Genomic DNA, 23048 nt, shown 5'->3' with positions numbered 1-23048 from the left:
CGACGATGGAAAATTATGCCTATTCTACATGATCTTTCCCCTCCTGTAATAATAATAAGTATTGATCATACAAGCTGTGATCTTATATAAAACTTGGTACAAATACTGTATTAATGAACATAAAGGTACTACTATAAAACATATAATGGATCAATTCTGGTCGTCGTCGCGGACGTGCACGAATGTGCTCCCTCTGTTGCCTCCCTATGAGGTATTTCTCACCATATTTATTTAAAGCTAGCTAAAAAATATAAATTCTAGCGTTCCATCCCGAGCACATTTCCCTCCCGCCGAGAGATCCAAGGTCCCAGTCCGTGGATTCCTACTGTCACAGCCTCCAGTTTAGCGTTGCGTCTGGAAACCTCTTGAGCTGGAGAGTCCCTGCCGAGTGTGTTCCCTACGTCCGGAGCTACACCACCGGGCCACAGTACCGACGTCCAAGCTGCAACGAGCTTGGCACTCCAGCAAGCCCAGACTTTCTGCGCCAGGCCGGCATTGATGCGTGGCTGTTTGATGTCCATGGTACTCTCCTCTCAACCACGCCTTACTTTGCTACAAAGCAGTTCGGGTAACGTCTGGATCTATCTCTTCCTTCCCTGTTGAAAGTTAAAACTTTGCAGAGCTGGGAGCTACCGCGACACTGACTTTAACTTGTGGGCCGCCAGAGGCGTCGGCCCGGCGATCGCTCCAGTGAGGACGCTTCTCAGAACGAACTGGACAGTGTTCCTCGTGTCCACACGCCCATAGTCACTGCGGCGTGCGACTGTGAGGAACTTACTCCGGGCGGGCTACAGAGGCTGGAAGAGGCTCTTGATGAGGTTTGTGAGCTTTAGATAACGTTGGCTAGCCTGTCATGACACCAAATGCTACTCTTGCTAGACGACCACTCTTCCAGACTCAAGACGAGAACCTTGTTGAAAAAAAGAAAGCAAACAAACTGTCCAGGGGTTTGGCCTGGGTATGACACCAAGGGAGCAACGAGCAACAAGAAAGACACAGGTGGTGACAAGAGCATTCCACAGTCTCAGGTGCCTGATCTCTCGGGTAACAAATAAAACTCAAGCAATACAATGCAAGAAACATACCTCAATAATAATGCAGATTTGGATTGTTAGAACAAGAGTAATAATTAAAACTAGTACCTCTTTCTTTCACCACGATCACCACGATGGACACAGATATAGTTTTATCCGTTTACATGTTGGCTTTCACGTTGAATTTCGTTGCAATCTTCTGACCAAGCATACGATCCGCCTGCACACTTTCATGGTTGAGTTTGATCACATGTTGTATTTTCTTTATTGTCTAACCTGAGACCAGTAAGAGAGCCAGATGCTACGGATTTCGTGGGTGACGCGCGGGTCGGACAGAGCATCCACAACTCTCGCAATGAAACGCTCTTGCCTGGAAGAGGAGCAGAGATTCAGTTAAAACATGATTAGCTGAGAGAGAGGTTTGAGATCTTGCCTGTCACCAGGCCCGGAGCGGAACGTTGCTCCTGGCTGAGCAAAGTTATTTTCCTTTTCAATCATCGCCTACAAGAGAATGCCAAAGCGTAAAATGAGAAGCTGAAAGGTAGACTAACCAAACCTCTTCTCGTCGACCACCGAGAGGGTGAGAAGGAATAGGCACTCGCTCAGCGTGACGGCAAGGATCAAAATGGGAAGGGAAATAGTTCACCTGCAAACACAGAATATAGAACGTAAAAGCAAGAGCGTTGCTTGTCATACTACCTCGTGATGGTTGTTGTTATGAGCACACTTGGGAGCGTTCGCAGGAAGCAGCAAATAGTTCGGCCTCAGCCTGTGCACAGCGTACAAGAAGTCTCTAGCAGTTTATCATTGCAATAACACCACCAAAGCAGCTGTTGCTCGTTCTCCAGAAACAAGTCAATGTTCTTAGACCGCGGGAAGAGATCCTGGTATAACATCGAAGTTGTAGTTGTTCTCGCTCTTCATTTCCATGGTCTTTCCCTTCTGCAATAGAGTCTTGTGCATCCTGCGTTGCATAGCTGTGGTTCGATCCACCAACGATGACGCCTCCTCTTCCAGCAAGCTTGACAGAAGCATTAGCCAAGTCAACTAGTGGTTTCACTTTGTTTGACTTCCTTGATCTGAGAGATTGTGTTTTTGGTCACCAAGTTCCATGCGGGCATAGTGACAAGGAAAAGCTTCACCTCCTCCAAAGACTTGGCATGCCCAATCGCTGCCAACAAGGCATTCCAAGTCACTATGCTCCGCTCGGGCATCTCAACAAACAAGTCTTGTGCAATCTCAAGCCGCTCGCATTGAGCATATGAAACGACGAGCACAGTCCACGACACAAGATTCCATGCTGGCATCTTGTCAAAGTAGCTCTTTGCCTTGTCTAGAAGACGATTCTCGGCATATCCCTGGAGCAATGCCGTCCATGAGAAGACGTTCCTCTCCGGCATATTCTCGAACAAGGCACACGCCTCTCTTGCATTGCCCCTCGCGGCAAATGCCGAAATCATTGCAGTCGCTGATATAGTGTCATGCTGGGGCATCTTTCGAAAGAATCCTCGAGAGGCTAAGATACCTCCGAGTCTTGCATATCCAGCAAGCATTGATGTCCATGCAATTGCATTGCGAGGTGACATAGAATCAAACATATGCTTCGCGCTAGACATATTCCCGCTTTGAGCATATGCTGTGAGCATTGTTGTCCGCGACACAAAGTTGGGATTTGGAATCGAATCAAAAAGAATCTTTGCCTCGTCTACATGCCCGTGTTGTGCGTACGCTCCAAGAATTGTATTCCATGCAACAGTATCCCGATCGGGCATCTCGTCAAATATAACCTTAGCATCTTGCAGATACCCGTTTTGGGTATATGCAGTCATCATAACAGCCCACGAGAAAACGTTCTTGGCGTCGATGGTGTCAAACACTCGCTTGGCATCATTTGGGCTACCGCATTTGCCACGAGCAAATTGGCCAGGAAGACGTTCTCTCTGTATTCCTTTTGATCTGAAATGATCTGGCTGTGTATCCAGCGACCCTTTGCCAAGTCCTTGGATTTGGCACAGTGGCGAATCACGGTTGCGAAGTCTTCAATGGCGTGGTTGGCTGCTCTCTTGAGAGCACTCATTAGAACGGCATTCTACACTACTAGTTTTATAAAAGACTTATTCTCTTTTGCCCTCTTGGATAAACAAAATTGATCATAGCTCACGATACTGAAGTAATGTGCTATTGCTGCGTTGAAAGACGCAATCATCCCTGGATATAATTCGGAAACCACACACATTATGCCTTGGAATCGTTGCTTTCAAATACAATAGATAAAGACTGCTTAGCTGTATGCCTTAGAAAAGCAAAAGCTATACACATTCCAGATACCAAAAGCATGTAACACATGAGAGATACTCTACATAGCATGAGATTGAGTGGGTTGCCACTTTTTAGTTACTTTCGTTTTAATCAGTTTCTCTTTTTATTGAGCTCTATCTATATCCAAATTTTGTACCACTCATCAAAGAATACATTTTAATTATATAAACATGCATGATTTAAGCTTGCTCTTCTTTTCTTTCCACGTAGCGCATGCGAACATACACACCGCAAGTTACTGTGGCAAACACAAAGATTGCAAACGAGCACGCTGCAAAGAAGATAAGCCAAGATGGAGTGACTTGAACTGTTGAAGTTGTAGTTACCAAGAACGAGATCCCGTCGAGCTGTTGGAGTAGCGTTTTTGAGGTGGCAAGCCGGGGTTCACTTCCCACAGCATTCAAGCTGACAAACACGTTAAACATGTTCCACACGATCACACCCAAGAGCAGAAAACCCCGAATTCCCGTCTTAAACAGTGGAAGTCCTATTGTTGCTTCCACAACCCTGGTGAATTTGCCTGCGCGCTTCAAGATCAACGCCTCCACCTCTTGCAAATCCCTGTTGAACATCCCCCAGATGGTCACAAGGATGGTCATCACTGCTGTGACAATCCCAACACTTATGTCTGATCTCTGCGACCAAGTGCTCTCCCATTCCTTCTTCATGAACGTTTGCACGTCCGTTAGAGACTCCCTCAAGCGCTTCTCCAGAACTTGCAATTGTAGATTCTCCAAGCTTACCGTGCACAGCTTGTCCGCCAGCTTTGACTGGCCTTCGTCCATGCCACACAAGAAGTGGTCGTCCTTGTCGTTTGGAACCTTGTTATTGAAGGTGTCCATGAACCAATCCCCAGATCCGGTTATGCTAAAGTTACCGCTCACGGCAACAATTGGACTTTTCAAGCACTCCTGCAAATCTGACACTAGTGTGTCATCGCTCGGATCCTTCTTCTGGATCGTGTCGTCGGTGCAAGAAACGAATTATTTGAGTCGCTGTTTGGCACCAAAGATTACCACATCGAATGTTGTGCTGAAATTCACCGTAGTATCGATGTCTCCCGACTCGGGTTGTAAGAGTAGAAGATGGTTCTATTCTCTTTCAAAGGATTCCCAAAACGAATTGCCCTGGCCACACCCGGAGGCATTTAGTTTCAGAGGAAGAATCTCATCCTCATCCGAAGCTGAGCCAGTGATGTTCAGACCCACAAGGCAAAGGATACCATCGCAAGCGCACTGTAAGCTTGGAAAACCCATGTAAGAAACCACGTCCGGGGTGACGAGGATCGGGGAGGCCCTGTTGCAAACCTGGCCTTCATAGACGTAGTTCTTGATTCTTTTGCCAGAGCTTTTGAGCTTCAATCCAGCACTGGTTCTAGCGTTGCTCACAAAGTTTGTCAAATACACCGCATCATTGTCCAGATACAAAGCGCTGCTCTCCACGGCATATGGTTCCTGTGAAACCTTCCGATACGGAACGCCAACCAAGAGCGCTGCATATGATTCAGGAGCGGTCTGGACGATCGGGGTTGTGTAGAGACACGAATCATCCTTGGATCCTGGCAAGGTGAAACAAGTTCTTACACTCATCCCCCAGTAGACTGTCATCTTCCATACCAGAGTCCTGCTTCTCTTGACAAGCTCTCCTCCAAGAATGTGGGGATCTGGCGAGCTATACATGGAGCTCTCATTTGTAGAGGTGACATTGCCCGAAACACGCCAGATGCTGGCCCTCTGGTATGCAAATGTTCCCCTCTGAGAGACGTCAGGTGAGGAATCAGAGACCCACTGGTAGAATGGATCAGAGTTTGTGGCAAAGACAGTGGCTTCCCAGCACGTAGAGCACTTGATGATATCCGGGTAGTAATCCCCTGGAGGTGGCTTGATCATTTTTGGAACCGTGAAGATAGCAGTCACCACAAGTGTCGCCACGAAAGTTGCAAATGCGGTGCCAATCACAAATGCTCCAGTGAACTTCTCCTTTGGATTCAACATCAGTTTAATTATGCCTTGTCTCTGCTCAAACAGATTAGGATATTGGTTGGATTTGGAAGAGAAGTTTATTGTATGACCTTTATATTGATTAAGAAGATCAATAACAACGGTTTTCCTGACCATATTTATTAAAAACTAGCTAAAAAATATAAATTCTAGTGCTCCATCTCAAGAAACTTTCATAGTCACAATGGTTTCTCTTCTTCATCTTGCTCGTCTTTTCCTTGCTCTTCTTCTTTCATCTTTTGATCTTGCCTTTGCAATCGAGCCTGCTGGTGTGCTAAATCCCGAGGACATTTCCCTCCCACCGAGAGATCTAAGGTCCCAGTTCGTGGATTCCTATTGCCGCAGCTTCCAGTTTAGCGTTGCGTCTGGAAACCTCTTGAGCTGGAGAGTCCCTGCTGAGTGTGTTCCCTACGTCCGGAGCTACACCACCGGGCCACAGTACCAAGCCGACGTCCAAGCTGCAACGAGCTTGGCACTCCAGCAAGCCCAGACTTTCTGTGCCAGGCCCGGCATTGATGCGTGGCTGTTTGATGTCGATGGTAAAAGCGCTTGGAAAGCTTTTACGTTATCATATAAGGTACGAAAAGAAAAAGTGTAAGTCACCTTTACATGTCTAGCTGAGTAGTAAAAGCTGAGACCAGCTGATCCAGCTATGGTCACAATCGCGATAAGAAGAAGCTGACAAAAAATACCTCGGGGAAAAGCAATGCTAATGAGTTCCTTGTCACCATTGACAAGCTGGGATGGCTGAAACCTGGAGTATCAGCGAGCATAGCCCCTCTAAATGGCAGATGCAAGAGCGTCTGTTGTCAGCTCTCGTGCTTGATTGCATTCGCCGCGCCTTTTTTCTTCCTCGTACAGGTAGGCCGTGGCATTGCCATAGCTTCTATGCTATGCTTCTCAATGTTTTCTTCTGACGACACCTCACTTACGCGAATGACTTCATCGTCGACTTCGTCTAGTGCCTGTACACGCGACAATTGAAGTTAGTTTCAGACGAACATTGAAGGTCTACAGACCTGGATGTCATCTGGTGGAAGGCAAGATTTTCCACGTAGAAAGTTGATCAAGCTCGATTTTCCGACTCCACTTGGGCCAAAAAAGACTGATGTCTTCATGAAACCCCATACCAGTCTCTACACTGCATATGTATGGTTTATATCCCGACAGCTGCTTCTCCCAGCTATCTTTCATCTGAAAACTAAAAATGATCCTTCTATCAGCTTTGCAAAAGAAATAAAACGGGTACCTCCTGAGTAACAAGATCCGCCTTGTTGAGCACCACTGCTAGAGGTATTCCAGTAGACTCACCTTCGACTAAGAACCTATTCATTATCACAGGATCCAAGCGCGGCCTATCCAGCACCAGTAGCAAATCAACATTAGCCACTGGTGGATTCGAAGTGTCCCATCGTCTCTGTAGAACACCTTCAATCATCCCGCGTTTGTCTGTCTAATCTATTCCCGAGACTAAAACACTATCACCAACCATGACTCTTCTCCTGATCTTCTGGAGAAGTGCTCTCACCACGCAAAGAAGCTTAATCCCTGCTCTAAAGCCCTCTTCTTGCAAGCTCATCGAGCGCTCCAGCTCGTTCACCACGACAGTCATGAAATTCACCTGCGCCGACGTGACCTGACCGACTGCTCGATCCTCGGCTAAAAGATTGTCGAATCGCCTCACATCCGTTACATCACGCACCTGTTGATTCCATTGGCGAGAGACTTGCTTGGAATCGCCACGCACCTGTTGATTCCACTGGCGAGAGACTTGCTTGGAATCGCCCCGCCGCTGAGCCGCAACCTAGACCTAGAACACATGGCCTTTTCTTTTTGGCGCCAAAATCGGGTTTGGTTCTTGGGAGGGAAAAATGGACAATCGGCACAGCACGTAGAAGCTCCGATGTGCTGCTGCAACTGTTGCCACCGGGTTGCCACCTCAAAGACACTACTCCAGCAGCTAAGCGATCTCGTTCTTGGTGACACAACTTCAACAGTTCAAGTCACTCCATCTTGGATCATCTTCTTTGCAGCGTGCTCGTTTGCAATCTTTGTGTTTGCCACAGTAACTTTCGGTGTGTACGTTCGCATGCGCTACGTGGAAAGACAAGAAGAGGTAACTGTACCAGGTTAAATCATGCATGTTTATATAATTAATATGTATTCTTTGTTGAATGCCACAACTGAAAGATCTCAACATATAGATAGAGCTCAAGAAAAAGGGAAACTGATTAAACTAAAAAGTGGCAATCCACTCTATGTAGAGTATCTGCTTTTGGTATCTGGAATGTGTATAGCTTTTGCTTTTCTAAGGCATACAACTTGCTTTCATGAAGCAGTCTTTATCTATTGTATTTGAAAGCAACGATTCCAAGCATCCGGGCTAAAACTAAACAGCTGTCTTTGGAATAGAAGATACTTACAGCCCTTTACTATTGTCTAGGATCAAGGCCTGGATACAATAGCCGAAGGCTCAAGATATCAACGAAGTAAGGGCGATGCCTTATTTCAAGTGCCGATTTAAATCCGTGACTATTTTTACAGGAAATGGACAGGCTAATCGTTGGGATTGACTGCAAGTCATATCCGCGGGTGGCCTGCGGGAGTTCAACGCCGCCGAACCTCCGGTGTCTGGACAGGGTCAGATCTCTCCACTCTCGTCAGGGTGGTCGCAGAGCATTCGGTTGGCTTGGTCGTGCTCTTGACAGGCATTGCAAGGCTTGGCTTAAAAGTATACATACAAGGAGCTGGCGAGTGGGAACTTCGCTTCGAGTAAAGATTATCATTTCTGGGTGTGGATCAACGGATGCTTCAGAGGCGTATTGGATGTTAGAAACTTGGACAGCCAGTTTTTGGGAGAAGCTTGCGAATTCTCCAGAGCTCGCAAACTTACCCCTAAAACAAAAACTCAGCACGAGATCTCGATCTCCCCGGTAAGCTGTAGGAGCTATCGCGTGCTTCCTTAACTGGGAGAAAAAAAAAAGGAGAAAGTAAAAAAACAGAACACTCTCCATAAAAACTGTGCAAGCCAATGAGCGAGAGAAGAAGAGTAGCTCTGGATTTCGGGCCTGCTCCTTAAAAAGGCCGCTGGAACGTAAAGAGAAGCTCTTCGCCTTCACTGCAATGACAACCGACCTTATGTGTTTGTTTATTCAATTGGACTTTCGGGCAGACGAAGACACATGAACCATGCAGAGAAAGGGCAGTGTGGTATGTGAGTGTCTTTTCAGGCTCTTTGGGTGCTCGTACTATGGACACGGACGAAACCAAGAAGGCGATGCTTTGCTTCTTACTCGGATTTAGCCCTGGACATTTCGTTTGCTTTCTTTACTTCCTGGTGGGTCGCATCTTGAGTCTGGAAGAGTGGTCGTCTAGCAGCAACAGAGATTCATGGCCATGGACTAGGTAGCCAACATCGAAAGCCGTTACCTCGTGAAGAGCCTAAGTATCAACTCCAGGGAACAACAGGCAAAACACAGGTGGTGATAAGAACATTCCACAGTCTCAGGTGCCTGATCTCAGGCAACTCTTGAAGTTGAAATGCTTCCAGGGCGAGTTTTCTTTTCCCACGATAATTACAGCTTTACAGTTAGATTTAGGAACTATATTAGAAGCTCTTGGATTCAGTTAAACGTAAGCTCTACGTTATTGGAGGATGGAGAAGCGAGGAGGAGGGACTGTTGTCCAAGGAGGTGAGTGTGTTTGATCCACACACCAACGAATGAAGCAATGTGGCACCAGCTATCGCCTCGCGCGCATTCCACGAGCGTGGCTATGGAGGGCCGTAGGTGGCGTGGATGGCCAGGCCTTGCAATCAGCTTGTTCTTTTATAAACTTAACTTTAAAATGACCAAGTCAGAAATAAAAATAGAACATGCTCCAAACCCTAAAGGATCAGACCTGATGATGGCTAAGGAAGCTTTGGAGGCGCTGAAGAAGAACAAGGGGGATTCCATCCAAATCCAGCAATCGCTGGATGTGCTGGCGTATGGCTCCTGGGAGGGGATATCTATGCATGAGATTAGAAAGGTGGTAGGGAATAGATTGCAAAAGGGAAGCGTGCTAGAGCGGCGGCTGAACAGGCAAGATATGGAAGTGAAGCCTCTCCCAGAGCTACGCCCTCCCAAGGCTTTCTTCCCCCAAGCTGAGATGATAGAGTTTAGGACGGCATTGGAGGCATGGCAATGCACACCTGAGTGTAAAAAGAAGCTCAGTTATCTCTACACCAGCATTTCAGACTACGGCCAGTTGCAAGCCACAACACAAGCAGAGATGAGGATGCGCCAGCATTGGAGAAGCTTGGTATCTGAGAGCAAGTGGAGATCAGTTTTAGAGTTTGGCACCTGGTTTATGACCGTCTCGCTGCGGGGCTTCAAGAACATTGCCTTTGAACTGGCTAGTGATGCTGATAGAATATTCAAGGAGCTGCACGATGCGTGTGCACGGGGCCAGGTACCGCCAGACTGCCTTGTCTGCTTCTTGGAGATGTTTCTCAAGCTTATGGTCGGGGGAAGCTTGGTGCAAGAATGTGGTGCACGGATCAAGTTCATTGGGGCTTGTGCGTTACTTCTTCACGGGGTCGAGCTCAGGAATGTGGACACCTGCTGGAAGCTGTTGATCGAGAGCACCACAACGCTTCTAAGCGAAGATGAAGATAAGCTTTTGGACTTCTTGTCATCAGAGTGCAACCTGTCCAATCCCTTGCTCCAATCTATGCGGGCTGCAAGGAAGAACAAGAATGCAGATTCTGCCAACCCCCTCCTAGCTATGCGCGTTGCAAGCAAGAACGCTGATGTTGTCATAAGCTGAACATTAACAAAAGCTTCAATCACACTGGAAAATGAATTAGATCCATCCTAGTCTTTTTTAAAAGTCTTCAAGGATTTCTTCAGTTAATATTTAAAGCCCGGTCATGGCAAAGGTCATGGCAAATATCACATTCCGCAAGGTGGCCAAGGAGGCTCACCACCTTCCAATGAGGCAGGCAGTGTCCATTTGGAGAGGTAGTGAAGTTCGTGGTTTCTTTCTTATTCATGGTTTATCAAGGAAGCTATTCTCCCAAGCTTTCTTTGGATCGGAGCTAGAAGGTACCTTGTTCTAGCCGTGGCAGCTTGTTTGCCATGAGCAGTGTCAATCCATACTGCTCTTTGTTCGTGTCAAGGTGACACAGAACAAGAAGAGTGGCAGATCCAGGCAGTCTTTTCTATGAGGATTGGCTTGGGCAAATTGCACCACCACACTCTAGTTTCCCCTAACTACCACTCACCATATGAAGTTTGTATCCTTAATTTGCCCAAGCCAATCCTCATAGAGGAGACTGCCTTGTCGTTTTGGATCTGCCACTCTTCCTATTCTGTCACCAGTGGCTAGTTTTGCTTCTTTCCACCCACAGTTCACATACAATTGTTACAGAGAAAGATGAAGCAGATTTCCTTGACCCAGTTCTCAAAGTCTGTCTGGGTGAAAAGAAATAGGCAGTGCTTTACAAGTGGTCATGTTGGATGGATTTCTCCACAACATGAAGTTTGCTCTTCCACTTCTTCTGCTGCAGTCAAGCAGGCAATCTAGAGTTGCATAGCCTTACTGCTCGCTTGTGTGGTCTTGTTGCCCATGAGATTGTTATTTGCTATGATACCGGTTTCCCATAACCACCACTCTATACAAAGAAAGGCCATCTTGATATCAAGCTGATGAGCGTGGACCATACTTCAGCTCACGAGTTGAAGAGTTGAGCTCAATTTTCAATTGTAATTTAGTACAAACATTATAAACTTTAAAATTTTAAAGTTATGGCGAACTTAATAATTTCATAACTCTCTATATATTATATAGATAAAAATGTTCTAAAGGACACTTCCTGTTTTAATAATTTAAATATTTACTACATGCAATGATAGAGATGTTTGTTAGAATATAAAATAAAATGTTTGCAAAAAGAGTATTCTTGTCACTTCTTTAAATTTGTACTCTGTGCTTTCTAACTAGTAAATGTCAGGTTCGTCAGAATTTTAAAATTATTAAATTTGAATTAAGATTATATATAAGGATATATAACCATTTGAAAGGAAAAAAAAACAACTATGATGGTACATATGCTCTCACAATACATTGCAACATCACGCACCCAAAAGACTACTATGAAATATTTTTTGAGATGGTAAAGACAAAATGGAAACTGACGAATACTATGGGTAGTATTGCGAAAAGAACCCTCACAAGTATATGAAATGAAAAGTGAAATAATAAAATATTTTTATTAATTATATAAGGTATAATTAGTTTATATTATTGATAGAGAATAAACATCGATAGTGCTAGAAAATCTAATTAGCTCCAAAAAATTTCTGCAACTCGGCAATAGTAAGGCTTGCTTGGTGTATATGAATATCCACTTTAGGATCCTGGTGCAAGTTATTGATGAAAATGTAGTACATATGCTTGCAAGGAGCATATGCCTTCCCATATTCCTCACGCTTCGTAAAGTCTGGACATGTGCAAGAAGGAAAGTCTTGAATAGCAATTGTGTACTTTCCACCTTCTATTTTGACTATGTACTCCTTTGCAAGCACAGTGATGTACTCTGTGGAGAGAATCTCACACTCAAGTGTTTGAGCCAAGTTTATTTTACCTTTCTTCTGCTTGGAGATGGTACCAATAAATTTAACTGCCTTATCTTTTCTCGCTGGCCTCCTATGCATCTTTGTAGGAACAGTCCTAGTTTTATCACTTATGTCTCCAACTCTCTTTTCAAGATTGAAACCAGATTTCTCAAGGTTTTCAATCTTATCCGAGGTGAGCACAACCCCATTAACAACTGGCCATTCTTTAGGTATTGCATCAGGTTTAGTCACTATAGTGTCTTCAAGCCACTTTGTATGGTTGACATCAGTGTTGCAGCAATATAACCAACACCATCTTGAAAATCCTGTTTGCTTTCGTTCCCCATGGAAACATGGGGCTAGAACAAAAGCAAATTTATCACCACAAATCCAAGCCCAACACTTGCCCCTCAGAAGCATCCCCACACACCTTACATTTGATTTTGCTGCCACTTGATGGATTGCCCATTGCTTCGGCTCCACGCTACGATAAGCAATTTCAACATGCTGTGATGCACTTTCTTCATCAGCCACTTGAGGTGGCTCAATTCGGGGGCGATGTCTTGGAGCAGAATGATACTCAACATCAGGCTTGTGAGAGCTTTTTGCTCCAAGATCCATGCCAACATCTTCAGTTGCAATGAGAAAGATGTGTCACATGTCAATGTGATAATGATTGTGACACTGACAGTGTCAGTGCAGCAGATAGTGACAGTGATAGTGTCAGTGACAAAGACAGTGTCAGTGTCAGAGATGACAAAGTTACAGTGTCAGTCTTTCAAATTTCATAATTACTAGTATTATCAGTTTATTATCTATAGGTAATACAATTTTGTTAATAAAAAAAAGGCGAGAGGGGGGGGGGGGGGGGGCGGAGATGGATAATATCATAGTGTAAGAATTATTAGTGGCTGGAATTTTCAGTAGGATGGCCTAAAAATACCATATTCAACACTTGTGGATGTAAGATTTACTAACGGAATATTGTTCCTCACCATGAAATGATAATGATTGTGTGTTCTTAACTCTTTTTTGATTTTTTTATACATCAATTTATGCACACCTTCCAAACCAATTCTTGGGCAGTTATGACAGTGTTCTAGAAAAGTTTCTAGACCCATACAGCCTTCCGTTTTATCTAAATAAAAGTAGTAGATGAGACACTGGAGATAATATGTGTTCATTCTTTCAAAAGTTTCAACCATATCGGGAGCAAGATTTTGAAGAAACATCTGGCATCGCTCTTGAAGCACATGAGGCAATCCATCTTTAGTAACAACATCTAGAACATTATTTGGAAGAGGGATCTCTTGTTCAGTCACACTTGGGGCTACAAAAGAAAAAACCTCACAACAATTGTTGTGTGGAGGGAAGGGTGGAATGTTGGTAGAAGTTGAAGATGAAGGTGGAGACTCATATGAAATGCATGGGGGCCAAGTGCGAGTAGCAATAGCATTTTCCCTAGCCATTCCTACACTCTAAACAAACTGAAATTTCAATGTTAAAAGCATCCCTTGTCAGTATTTATACTAAGAAAAGATCTAGGGGTTCTTTAAAGTTTAAATTGTCAGTCTTAAAATAGACTTCAGAATTATAACAGTGTCAGAACCACTTGTATATATAATAATATCTTTATACATGTTAGAATAATATCATTCTCGAAAATATAAAATTCTCCACTTTACTCATAAAGAATTAAACTTTTGAAAAAACTATGCATGACTTTCATATTACATTAAAGGGTGGCCTAAATATCCCATATTCAGCACTTACTGATACAGTGTTTATTCTCCATCATGAAATCATAATAGCTGTGTGTTTTTAATTCTTTCTTGATTTTCTTATACATCCACACGTGCACACCTTCCAAACCCGCTTTTGGGCATTTGCAACAATGCTCAATAAAATTTACCAAACTCATGCAACCATCTGTCTTGTTTAAATAAAAGTTGCATATAGGACACTGAAGATAATATGTATCTATATTAAGCTCCCCTACCATATCTGGAGCAAAATCTTGAAGAAAATATTGACATCGCTCTTGAAGCATTGGAGGCAATTCAACTCTTTTAACAACATCATACGGAAGGAGTTCTTGTTCAGTTGCACTAGAGGTCACAAATAGAAGAGCCTCACAACAACCCTCAAAATGAAAAGGAGGATTGTTGCATAGAGGTGAAGGTGGATTATTGATTGAGAGTGGAGATGGAGGTGGAGACTCATATGAGAGGCCTCTGGGACCAAAAGTAAACTTCTCCCTAACCATTGCAACACACAAGAAGAATTAAACTTCCCAGCAATAAGAATTCTCTGATTAATATACTATATTTCAATCTCGGGAATGATGTTTTATTATGACATGACACTATATTGAATGATAATTGTCAGTCTTAGTAATTACAACTTACTATGAGAGACAAGTGGCTATAGGGTTTTAGAAGCTAAAAACTAGCATATAATTAATATGTAGCCTTATTTTATATAGCTGGTCTGCCATATATAATAATGGCGAATACACACTACCTTTCAATCCCAAATTCATATATAGATTTAATTCTTTGATTTGTCCACATCATATATCTTTGCAAAGACAAAACATATCAAAAGGAATAAGATATATATAAAAAACTTACTTTTTTTTAATATTTTAGTGGATTACAAAAGCCATTGAAAGGTTTATAAAGTGGATTTATTAGTGCTTTCTGCTGTGTTGTCTATTTCTTCTTTTCTCTTGCTCTAGATTGTTGTTTCAGAAGTAACATAAACATTTTTATCAATAGTGACAGTGGTCTCAATATTCCCGGACAGGTAATAAGGACCAAGTGTGTAATATGGAGATTGTGGTAGTGAAACAAAATTAACATTTTCACATTTCTGTATGCTAAAACTACTTACAGATTTTTTGTCTTTCTTACTTCCCATCTCTGTAAACCCTAAAGAATGAACGAGTGAATCAGTGTTTCGAATTATTTATATATTTCTGGTCAATTGTTGAAATGTTAAAATGTTGAAATGTACAATAGAAATTTTAGGTTCATTCGAACTTCAATATTCCCATTTTATTTGGGACTAATAAAGCCCAAAAATTTCTATGGGTTCAAACGAACTTCTAATTCTAGAAATTGTATAAACTGCATTAAAAAGATTCAAAAGATAGAAATCTCTCTGAACAATTCATACTTAAATTCATAAATTTCAAGTTAACCAAAGAATACAATTTTTCTGACTTAATATTTCCTTATATAAGATTTATGGTTCAGCAATAATTGACTTCAGGAATCATATTGTTACTTTTGACTTGAGCTGAATTGAACTCAACTTGTGAGCTCAACTTAACTTTGGACCATCCCCAAGCTGATGTATTTCTAAATCCCAGCATGCTGCAAGGTGTAAAATAATCCTAATAGAAGACATCTTGGCCACAGGAGAGAATGTCTCAATGGCACGTCACAAAGTGGCATCCAATTTCGCTTGAAAATCCACTTTGTGCTGGCAATCTTCCTGCCTGGTGGGAGATGAACAAGCTCCCAGACTTCATTGCATTGCAAAGAATTATACTCATTCTGCATGGCCGCTTTCCATTTTTCTGCTTTTGGTGACTGGAGAGCTGCACGAACTGTGCATGGTTCAGGAGTGAGCTGCTCAGCAATTTGAGGCCGGAATCTGAGGCCATCATCAACGCTTCTTCTGAATGACTGGACTTGGTAGTGCCTCTGCTGCAACCTGCTGCTGCGGCTGAACTCGCGGCTGCTGCTGACTGTGCGCTTGCGGCTGCTGCCCGGATACCCTAGAAACGTCCTCCTCGTCATAAAGTGTTGCGTGTACTTTGCAAGCCGGGAGGAACGAAGCCCAGGAGATGGGAAGAATGTGAGCTCCTCGGCGTCCTAGAACATCCACAATGCTGCTGTAGTAGTCGATCCTTGACGGGTCTCACGCTATGATCTGGACGCAAACACTCGATAGAATCGCTCACTCGGCCTCCGTCCGCGCAAGTGCTTAGCACCGCCACGAACGATGCCTCGTTGGGTGTGTGGCCCTCGAGGAGCATCGCTAGCATCGCATCGATGCTCTCGGCGCCGCATATCGCGTTCATTGCCAGTAGCGCCAAGAAAGCAGGATGATTCTTCCTCCTCCTCCGCTGCACTCCACAGCACGGCAGGATTCATGTGCCAGGCTCTCGGCAGTAAGCTCTATCGGATGGGGCGGCAAGAAATCAGTGAGCGTCTTCGATGCACACACGAACCGATGGAGCGCTGCGGCGCCAACGCTATGTCCTCGAGCGGCTATGGATCCAGGGTGTCCTCGACCGGTCGGCTCACGTCGTTCGTGACAACTTTGAGGTGGGTGGCAGCTTAGAGGGGAACGGATTGGACGGTGAGGTAGGACCGATGGTATCCTCTCCCGCCATCGCCAGTGATGGAGACCATGGTCTTCCGCAACGCCCTCGTCGTGGATGGTAACAAGATGGTTGTGAGATGGTTCCAGAACGACGCTTGTTTTCTCAGCGAAAGATCATTCCTGGGAAGTGGCGGACACGACTGGATTGCCCGGACGCTGCTGCTTTGTGCACTCCAACCGGATCTATCACAAGATTTTCTTCCGCACTCTGAGCTAACATTTGGGCAGTTTCAGAGGATTGCAAGGTTATGACAGTGATTCAAGTTCCCAGCGATGGCTGCTTGGAAGGTGGTGGAGGATTTCAAGCTCAGCATGCCTTTCAGGAACGATGATCAGATCGAGGTTCTTCGAGCTTGATGTATATTATCTGGATCAGCCACTACTCGACAAGGGCGTGTTAAAGCGTCAACAACACAGTCGTACAGCATCTTGACTCATAGTCGCGTTCTCCCTCCAGGAATGCAAGAGGGAACAGAGTTCTCTGTGTGTCGGGGGGGGGGAGAGAGAGAGAGAGAGAGAGTAGAATGCTGCTGTACTGCTTCCTCGCCTTTCAAAAAATTTCCCCCCATTCATCTCTGGTGGGGTGCGACATCTTGTACGAAGCCAACGGCTTAGTTAAGGAATAACTCTTGATCCATGTCTTCCTGGTTCTTTCCTTTTGATGGATTGAATGTAGCATACCTTCATTTCTTTTGATAACAGCTTGACCACTACCCGATCAACATTATTTAGTCACCTTGAACCAGTGAAATTGACGTGTTCTCCATTGTCTCAGTAAAATGACCAAGTCAGATCTGGAGTGCTCATAACTCCTATATAAACTCCAGCGACCTCCACACTTCTCCTCACTCCATTCTTCATCAATCAAGTAGCATCACAACAAAAAATCTGTGCGAAGATACAAGATGTCTTACAAGTTAGCCATTTGTCTAGTTGCCATTTGTGCCATTGCTTTCGTCCATGGTTCAGATGAAGATGCCCTCCAGGATTTCTGTGTCCGCGACGGAAACAGCAACACCATCGTCAATGGATTCACTTGCAAGCCTGCTGCGGCAACTCTGGCCAGTGATTTCATGTTCCAGGGACTCCGGAACCCCGGGAACACCAACAACAAGCTCGGATCCATAGTCACCAATGCAAATGTTGGCGTATTCCCGGGAATCAACACTCTTGGAGTCTCTTTTGCGAGGATTGATTATGCTCCATACGGTGTCAATCCCCCTCACGTCCACCCCCGAGGAACTGAGCTCCTCTTCCTCCAGCAAGGAACTCTGTATGTTGGATTCGTGAGCACCACCAACAACACACTCTTCGCTCAAACTTTGCATCCAGGGGATCTCTTTGTATTTCCGCGTGGTCTCATTCACTTCCAGCTCAACGTTGGGAAGACACCAGCTGTTGCTCTTGCGGGATTCAACTCCCAGAATCCGGGTGTCACCCAGGTAGCCAAAGCAGTGTTTGCATCCAATCCTCCCATTTATGACGCTGTCATCGAGAGGGCGTTCCAGATCAATCCCAAGCTCATCCAGCAGCTCAGGGACCTCATCAAGCAAACTTAATCAGCTTGTTCTCGCATTAATTCTTTCATAAATTCCAATAATATTCTAATTTTGCCTGGCTTACAAAAAACAAGAAAGTTTTTATCACGCCAATATCACGAGGCTTGTTAGTTCCTTCATTTCCGATACTGGCTTGACCACGACCCGGACAAACTGAAACAATCCAAGCTAGTGAAATTAACACGTTCATCCTCGTTCAATCTTGATTCTTAGTAAAATGACCAAGCCAGATCCGGTGTGCTCTAACCATAAGTCCGGTATAGCTTCTCAACTCATGAAAGCTTCTCTAGATAAGAGCCAATCGATTCGTTCCAGCTCCGGTCAAGGACTTGCGATGTACATCGAAGCAAATGTCCTGGAGCTTGGCCATGTCTGGCTCAAACAGGCCACGTCAATGCTTCCATCCCTGGTGTAGGAAGGGAGCATGATGCTAATCCCCTCGAATGGCACGTAAGGCCCGCCAGCAAACACCGGAGTTCCATAGCCAAAGTCGAGCTCGTAGATTGGAAGCTGCGCCCAGCTCGTCACGCTCAAGTTTGGGCTCAGCACCGTCTTGCCACTCCTCGTGATCTGGACCGGGTTCTTCTGCTGGAGCTCCACGAAGTCCATCTGGGAGCGGATGTACTCATTGTCAAGCCGCTTGATGGAAGCCTGGATGAGATCCGTGGCGTGGGATGCTGGTTTCTCCAGGAGATCCTTCACGGTGCTGTGGGTGTGGGAGATGACGTTGCCAAAGTAGTCGTTGGGGATGGAGGAACGAACCTCTTTCGCCCGTTGGCCGCGATCAAAACTCAGGTTTGGACTTCACCATCGATGCCACGGGCCCGAGTGATGCACTTCCAGAGATGGCTCATGAGGCTGACAAACGTAGAGGGTCCTCGGGCACCGCCTTCTTTCGTCGCCGACTACTTGATCTTCTTGAAGAGATCGATGCTGAAGTTGTTGAAAACTAAGGAAGAAGAGAGAAAAACTTTATTGCTCAGATATCATCATCACTATACATACATAGGTGAGAGTCATGACTCTCTAGATCCACCACGTGTCACCACGTGTCTCAGCCGTATGGTGATCTTGGATGTACTACATCCTCACACCCCCACTCAGCCGAGATCAGTGTGCGAAGGCTGGATCAGAAAAAAGAAACTAATGCTAAACCACTGGGAAACCTATCTCACTCCCCCCACTCAGCCGAGAAAAGCTGAGCTCATGAAATCAGCATCTTGTGGTGTTGAACAACAGTAGCAGCACATTCCAAGGTACCCAAGCTTGCACACAGCCTAGCTTGTATCAAGACCCGTCAGGAACCAGCATTTTGTTCCATCTCCCCCACTCAAATGTGATCTCTCCATCAGCCTCAAGGCCCTTGTGCACAGCAATTCCCAGGAAGAACAGAAGCCTCTTGGCAGCATCAGCAAATCTCTAGCCCAAGGAAGCCTTCCCTTGTAGCAGCAGGGGCATCAGATTGTCTCTAGTAGTAGTAAGCAGTGTCACAACCCTTTCAATTCAAATCCAGGCCAGTCTCGATCAAGAACCGCCTCCATTTTAGGGTTGCCTGCACAAGACAAAATAAACAAGAAAACCTCCATCTTGATATTTGCTCCAGATCAGGGGGCTTATCATCTTCCTCTTCTTCCTCTTCCATTCAGCCCAGGATTTAATCCTTGACCTCTGATACCATGTTGAAAAACTAAGGAAGAAGAGAAAAACTCTATCACTCAGATATCATCGCTATACATATACAGGTGAGAGTCGTATCCACCACGTGTCACCACGTGTCTCAGCCGTACTGTGATCTCGGATGTACTACATCCTCACAGAAGTGGAGCTTCTTTACCGAGAGTGGGAGATACTTGGGCTTGCTGGATGCTCGAACTTTGGCTGCAGTGGATCGTTGCCCATGAGGAAAGACCTGTCGTGCTTTGGAGGAACGATTGGAGTCTTCTTGACAATGCTGGCCCAGGCATTCATGAAAGTGCTGGCACCTTCTCCATCCGCAACTTGGTGCTGCCTTGCCACTCCCACAACAGTGATTCCACCACAAGTGAATTTAGTTACCTGGAACAAAGAAAACTCTCAAAACATCCTTTTCGTGGAAACAAAGAAGCTTGCCAAATCAAGGAACCAAAGCAATCAATGTAGCCAACCAAGAAGAAGGAAAGAAGACATCTAGCCTCAGAGTGGTGCAAGGTTGTGAAGTGATTCAAGTTCCCAGCGATGGCTGCTTGGAAGGTGGTGGAGGATTTCAAGCTCAGCATGCCTTTCAGGAACGATGCTCAGAACCTTCCATGTCAAGGTTCTTCAAGCTTGATGTATATTATCTGGATCAGCCACTACTCTACAAGGGCGTGTTAAAGCGTTAACAACACAGTCGTACAGCATCTTGACTCATAGTCGCGTTCTCCCTTGTTCGTCCTCCTCCAAGAATGCAAGAGGGAATAGAGTTGGTAAATCTCTCTGTTTAGAGAGAGAGAGAGAGAGAGAGAGAGTAGAATGCTGCCGTACTGCTCCCTCACGTTTCAAAACATTTCCCTCCATTCATCTCTGGTGACATCTTCAACGAAGCCAACGTTTTAGTTAAGGAATAATTCTTGGTCCATGTCTTCCTGGTTCTTTCCTTTTGATGGATTGAATGTAGCATACGTTCATTTCTTTTGATATCACTACCTGATCAACCTGAATAATGATTTAGTCACCTTGAACCAGTGAAATTAACGAGTAAAATGACCAAGTCAGATCTGGAGTGCTCACAACTCCTATATAAACTCCAGCGACCTCCACACTTCTCCTCACTCCATTCTTCATCAATTAAGTAGCATCACAACAAAAAATCTGTGTGAAGATACAAGATGTCTTACAAGTTAGCCATTTGTCTAGTTGCCATTTGTGCCATTGCTTTCGTCCATGGTTCAGATGAAGATGCCCTCCAGGATTTCTGTGTCCGCGACGGAAACAGCAACACCATCGTCAATGGATTCACTTGCAAGCCTGCTGCGGCAACTCTGGCCAGTGATTTCATGTTCCAGGGACTCCGGAACCCCGGGAACACCAACAACAAGCTCGGATCCATAGTCACCAATGCAAATGTTGGCGTATTCCCGGGAATCAACACTCTTGGCGTCTCTTTTGCGAGGATTGATTATGCTCCATACGGTGTCAATCCCCCTCACGTCCACCCACGAGGAACCGAGCTCCTCTTCCTCCAGCAAGGAACTCTCTATGTTGGATTCGTGAGCACCACCAACAACACACTCTTCGCTCAAACTTTGCATCCAGGAGATCTCTTTGTGTTTCCGCGTGGTCTCATTCACTTCCAGCTCAACGTTGGGAAGACACCGGCTGTTGCTCTTGCAGGATTCAACTCCCAGAATCCCGGTGTCACTCAGGTAGCCAAAGCCGTGTTTGCATCCAATCCTCCCATTTATGACGCTGTCATCGAGAGGGCGTTCCAGATCAATCCCAAGCTCATCCAGCAGCTCAGGGACCTCATCAAGCAAACTTAATCAATTTGCTTTTGTAATGATTCTTCTGTAATTTTCAAGAATAAGATTGAATAAAGAACTGTTCTTTACAAGTCCATTGCCAAAGCAAAAATGAGATGTTAGACCTTTACTCGTAGTAGAAACACGCCCAACGTAACGAGAAGGGAAGGAAACCTGTTGAGTACAAGCACAAGGAAAAAAGCAAAGTCATACCTCTTCGTCCTTGGATGAAGGTCATGGTGATTGTTCTGCACATTTGAGACGTTCGCAGGAAGCAGCAAATAATTCGGCCTCATCAGAGTGTCAGCACACGAGAAGTCTGAAGCAGTTCATCGTCGTAATAAATGGGGCTCCTCATTCTCCGCAAACAAGTCAATGTTCTTGCCTAGACCGTAGGAAGAGATCTTGGTAACATCGAAGATGTAGTTGTTCTCGCTCTTCATTTACGTGGTCCTGCGTTGCATGTCTGTGGTTCGATCCACCAACGATAACGGCCTCCTCTTCCAGCAAGCTCTTGACAGAGTCAAGCAGTAGTTTCACTTTTTTTGGCTTCCTTGATCCTAGAGATTGGCTTCGCCTCCTTCAAAGACTTTGCATGCCATCTGAAATGATCTGGCTGTGTATCCAGTGACCTTTTGCCAAGTCCTTCGATTTGGCACAGTGACGAATCAATGGGCTGGCTGGCTGCTCTCTCGAGATCATCATCTCCGCTTACGCCAAGGCCGGGCACCTCCAAGCCGCCGAGGACGGGAATAGGTTTACCCTACTACTAGATTCCTGCCGAGGAAAAGACCTTGGATAAGAGAGCTCGACAAACTTCCGCAATAAAGAGGATTATATACAAAACAACATTATGCAAATTGCAAATACCTTAGTGACAAGCTTATCAAGAGTACTTTCACGTGATTATGATATTCCAAGTCGTCACGTCTCCAAGTTTCGCTACGCTCCCATCCCTTCAAACATAATTCTCACCTTCTCATCTCTCCATGAGCAGGGATGATCGTGTTCCATGCGACCGTGTTGGGTATGAGCTTGAAGATGCGCTTTGCCTCAGAAAATATTGCCTGATCGAGGTAAACCCATCATCCTGTTGAAGACGTCCTGGGCATCACTAGCCTTGATGTCGAACAATGGCGTGCAAGAAGCCACACTCGGGTTTTTCATCCTGTGCACCATCGCCTTGGCTGTCTCAAGATCCCACTCTCGGCGATCATGGGCCCCAGAGGTCCACAGCCGGATCCTTTGCCAGCTTAAACACCTCCTTGGCATTGTCCATAAGCACCCTCTGGGTATACATCGATGTGTGTGGAATGCAATGATTGGAGCATATGCCCAATGCTCTAGTACAGCGAGCCAAGAACGTTTTATTGTGGTCTGCAATGGTGACCAGGAATCTGGAGAGGATTTTGTTTTAAAAGTAAACATTTAATATTTATGAAAAGATAATAACTAGGGAAAATAAAAGTACTATCAACAAGTAATCACAAAAACCACCTGAGTGGCAAAAATCAAAACTAGATTGGTTCTCTTTGATGCTAACCCTTGTTGTGGACAACAGCATATGCATATGTCCAGCGTAAAGCATATGTCACCTCGAAATGCAATCGCATGGACAGCAGGATTCGGCATGACACTATATCGCCAACTGCAAGGGCCA

At 45.0% G+C, this 23048-nt stretch overlaps 4 protein-coding genes across 4 annotated transcripts in view; 2 read left to right on the top strand and 2 right to left on the bottom strand.

The window, feature by feature from the left end:
* Positions 1-23048, bottom strand: part of LOC9648034 — a 29310-nt gene that overhangs the window by 635 nt on the left and 5627 nt on the right. The gene's annotated exons all lie outside the window — the stretch shown is intronic.
* LOC9647535 (pentatricopeptide repeat-containing protein At4g02750) lies at positions 1423-3336 on the bottom strand. Its single transcript, XM_024685356.1, has 2 exons — positions 1591-3336; positions 1423-1535 (listed from the first exon to the last, which is right to left on the bottom strand). Exon 1 carries the CDS (start codon positions 2864-2866, stop codon positions 2078-2080), a length of 789 nt encoding a protein of 262 aa, XP_024541124.1. The 5' UTR covers positions 2867-3336; the 3' UTR covers positions 1423-1535; positions 1591-2077.
* LOC112349927 (germin-like protein subfamily 1 member 18) lies at positions 16182-17909 on the top strand. The gene is made up of 3 exons (XM_024685220.1): positions 16182-16408; positions 16579-16769; positions 17320-17909. The coding sequence occupies exons 1-3, from the start codon at positions 16182-16184 to the stop codon at positions 17907-17909; spliced, it is 1008 nt and encodes a 335-aa protein (XP_024540988.1).
* LOC112349989 (germin-like protein subfamily 1 member 18) lies at positions 20756-21409 on the top strand. Its single transcript, XM_024685377.1, has one exon. The coding sequence runs from the start codon at positions 20756-20758 to the stop codon at positions 21407-21409; it is 654 nt and encodes a 217-aa protein (XP_024541145.1).

The sequence above is a fragment of the Selaginella moellendorffii genome, unplaced genomic scaffold (genome assembly GCF_000143415.4).
Source record: "Selaginella moellendorffii unplaced genomic scaffold, v1.0 SELMOscaffold_44, whole genome shotgun sequence".
NCBI lineage: Eukaryota > Viridiplantae > Streptophyta > Lycopodiopsida > Selaginellales > Selaginellaceae > Selaginella > Selaginella moellendorffii.
The sequence above is the reverse complement of the archived record's forward strand: the minus strand, read 5'-3'. Positions and strand labels throughout refer to the sequence as shown.

What these genes read in the sequence shown, in the direction of transcription:
- LOC112349989 (XM_024685377.1), top strand. Translation starts at nt 20,756, where the DNA reads ATGTCTTACAAGTTAGCCATTTGTCTAGTTGCCATTTGTGCCATTGCT.
- LOC9647535 (XM_024685356.1), bottom strand. Translation starts at nt 2,866, where the DNA reads ATGATGACTGCATATACCCAAAACGGGTATCTGCAAGATGCTAAGGTT.
- LOC112349927 (XM_024685220.1), top strand. Translation starts at nt 16,182, where the DNA reads ATGCACACACGAACCGATGGAGCGCTGCGGCGCCAACGCTATGTCCTC. An exon ending in CAACGCCCTCGTCGTGGATG is followed by an intron (nt 16,409 to 16,578) that starts GTAACAAGATGG and finishes ACATTTGGGCAG; the next exon opens with TTTCAGAGGATTGCAAGGTT. An exon ending in AAAGCGTCAACAACACAGTC is followed by an intron (nt 16,770 to 17,319) that starts GTACAGCATCTT and finishes TCCATGGTTCAG; the next exon opens with ATGAAGATGCCCTCCAGGAT.